Source organism: Branchiostoma floridae, chromosome 12 (genome assembly GCF_000003815.2).
Source record: "Branchiostoma floridae strain S238N-H82 chromosome 12, Bfl_VNyyK, whole genome shotgun sequence".
In the NCBI taxonomy this organism is placed as follows: domain Eukaryota; kingdom Metazoa; phylum Chordata; class Leptocardii; order Amphioxiformes; family Branchiostomatidae; genus Branchiostoma; species Branchiostoma floridae.
Genome location: NC_049990.1, coordinates 725,773 through 729,135, shown reverse-complemented (window position 1 = coordinate 729,135; position 3,363 = coordinate 725,773). Strand labels below are relative to the sequence as shown.

The 3,363-nt window shown below is 48.9% G+C and overlaps 1 protein-coding gene across 1 annotated transcript; it reads right to left on the bottom strand.

Moving 5' to 3' along the window:
* Positions 1–270: 270 nt before the first annotated feature.
* LOC118427895 (proto-oncogene tyrosine-protein kinase receptor Ret-like) lies at positions 271–2,224 on the bottom strand. The gene has a single exon (XM_035837858.1). The coding sequence runs from the start codon at positions 2,215–2,217 to the stop codon at positions 298–300; it is 1,920 nt and encodes a 639-aa protein (XP_035693751.1). The 5' UTR covers positions 2,218–2,224; the 3' UTR covers positions 271–297.
* Positions 2,225–3,363: the final 1,139 nt, after the last annotated feature.

Genomic DNA, 3,363 nt, shown 5'->3' with positions numbered 1-3,363 from the left:
TCATCAAAAGTCTCATTTGGTATGCGTCCTTTCAAATACAAAAACCGGATCACTGCGCGACACTCAACTGGTTCCATTTCACACCTGGTCCATTTCACACCTGACTCAGTTCAAACACCTTTAAATCAAAAACCAAAATTAGTTCAGAGCTGTTTTTTGCAACATAACCCATAGAGATATGAATCATTACATATGCAAAATTTCATCTAGATCACACAACTGGAAATGGGTCAGGTGGATTACTTCTTGAACGCCCCTCGTATCTCATAAAGCTGCAAGCTCTCGGAGCGAGAATAACTACACCACAGTCTCCATTTCTATGACGTCATGTGGAAGCAGTGCACGTCTCAGTTGCAGCAGCCTCTCTTCTATCTCTTCCGGAGTCGGTCTGGTATCTGGAACGTCGCGCCAACACGACCTCATCAGTCGGTACAGGTCCTCTGGACATCCCGGCGGCCTCTCCAACCGTATTCCTTGCCTCAGAATCCCCACCATCTGAAGAAAGCTCAGCTGCATCCTGCCATCGTAGCACGGATCTTTCCCCAGCGTGGCGATCTCCCACAGCAGCACGCCGAAGGACCAGACGTCACTCTGACAGGTGTACTCGCCGGTCTCGATGGACTCCAGCGCCATCCACTTCAGCGGAAGGAGTTCGTCAACGCCAGGACGGTTGCATCGGACATACTGAGTAGCGGCGTAGACATCTCTGGCCAGTCCAAAGTCAGCCAACTTGGCCACGTCATCGGCAGTGATGAGGACGTTGCGAGCGGCCACGTCACGATGGGCGATTCTCAAGCGTTCCAGCTCTTGTAGAGCTCGAGCTATGTGGATTGCGTAACGAAGAGGGTTTCCAAGTAGGCCTTCCTCATTAGTGATTCTTATTCCGTATAGAACATTCAAGAGATCTCCTTTGGAGGCATATTCCAGAAGAATGTACTTCTCCGCAGACTTGGTGATGAGCCCCACAAGGCGAACAATGTTGGACTCACGACAATCGCCATCTCGTTCTTGGTGCACAGCCACCAAAATGGCTGCTTCTCTGTAGAAGTCTCGGTAGGACTGTGAGTCCTCGACGCGAGCTGTCTTGGCGGCAACGGCGAGCTCTCCCTCAGGTGTGCGCAGTTTTCCTTTTCTGACTAGTCCAAACATTCCTAAACCTATCAGTGGACCAGGAGTAAGATGTTTGATATTCTTTTCCCAACGTCCCAGCCAGCCCGGCTGTAGGCTCTGTGCTAGATCCTGCTCCATTCTCCTCAGCTCGAAAAGTATCTTGTCTTCCTCACTTGTGTCAGGTGCGGAGCAAGCCAGAATGCCTGCTCTGTAGAGTATGGCCATCACTATGGCAACAAGTAAGACTAAGGACCACAGTGGAACTAAACTTCCGAGCAGCGGTTCATTTGTGCTTGTCTGCAATTGGTCACAGTCCGGTCCTGTCCATGGCGTCACACATGCGCAGCTGCCGTCCACGTTACTACACACAGCACTGTTCTTACAGGCACAAAACTGCTGACAAAGCAAACCGAACCGACCGTTTGGACACGGTTTGCTACAATCCTTTCCATACCACCCGTCGATGCAGTCACACTTACCGTCGCTAGGGTCACAGGTCGCCCAATTTTGACAGGTACATTTCCTCGCACAGTCTTGACCGTACGTGCCATGGGGACATTTTCTCTGACACCTGGTTCCTGTCCATCCCGGCGGACAGACACAACCAGCCCAGCGGTCACAGCTGGCACCTTGTAGGCAACCACACACTTCATCACACCGGGCACCTTTTGTGTCTGGAGCACAGCTGGTAACATTGAGCACAAACGTGGTGTTGAGTGTGTTTCCCCGGGTGTCTCGGACCTGGCAGGTGTAGCGTCCGCTGTTGGTTGGTTGTATGTTCGGAACCACAAAGTAAATCTCGTTCACATCGAAGTGAACGTTCTTTGTCGCATTTGGAAATGTAACCGACATGGACCTAACGTCGACATGGTGTGCCTTGCAATGAAATATGATATTTGCGGAAATGTAGATATCGCGAAGGTCGCTAGGTGTCGTCGTGATGGAGACGTCCTGTTTGGGAATGTCACAGGCCACACCTTTCCAGCCGGGCGGACATTTGCAGGCACCGTTAAACCCGTGGCAGCGGGCGCCGTTCTTACAGATGCAGGTTTTGTGGCAGAGGAAGCCGTATTTTCCAACTGGGCAGCCCACTGGGTTTATTCGCATGTCCAGATATTCAATACTCGCAAATGATCTTATGATGTCATGCACTGTTGATCCGACCGGGGTGCGAAATTGTGGGATTTCACAGTTGTATAGCATTGCTTCTGTTGTAGGAACCGTCCAGGAAATGACAACAATGAAGTTGAGATATCTTGCTTTTATGACGTGTTCAGGAACATACTTTCTTAAATGCTCAATACTAGTGTTTTCACCCCATTTAAGACTAAACAGGTCCATCACTATTTTTGATGATTTGTAACCCGCAGTGCATGTCACCTGTTTAATGTCGTTGTCCCATATGTCTTGTAAGACTGTTAAATCATAAATATGATCAGTCTTAACCGCTATGCGAATGTTGCAGTCACTATTGTCGGTGTAAAACATCCAAGAATCCTTTTTCCAGTCAGTATCGTGGGGGACTTTTGTAATACGTATTCCTTTGCTAAAGAAAACATCTCCGGTCGTCGTCACAAATTCTCCTGATGTAGTTAAACTGTATAGTAAATCTCCCGTCTGTCCGTTAGGGTTGACCGGAGTTTCACACGTCTCGTTATAAACAGGAGGATAGCCCTCAACGTAACTCAACTCTACCTTAACGCTTGTGTTGTGGACTCCACTGCGGATTGTCAGCAGATATGCCGACTGTACTGACCAGTCCAGGGGATTGGCGACCACAATAGTGCAGTTCTTCGTCACATTAAAGCGGCCGTACGGATCTCCCTCCAGTTTGGTACACGGAAGTTCCGCTTTTTCTCCAGCACGGGTCCCTGGTAGGCTGAAAATGGTCTCCCTAACAGCGACGTTTTCTGGTACGGAAACGCTGAACTCCTGGGCCCGAGCAGAAGAAAGAAGGTTGACAGAAACAACCCAGAAACATGCAACAAGTAATCCCTGCACATTTCCTGCCATAATTGTACCTCCACTTGTATCTTCGGCGTTGAAAACAGACCCCAGAGGTAACGACAAGGGTTCTCAATCCGCTTCCTCGTTCTGCTGGAAGTTCAGGGTCAGTGCGCACAATAGCACCCACTCTACGTTTGTAGCTTAGTTTCTATCAGTACTTTCAAAGACACCAACTAGTTTGCAGGAGATATTCTGAACCTGTATATATTATCTTATGCTCAAGAAATGATACTTTTTCATTTGAAC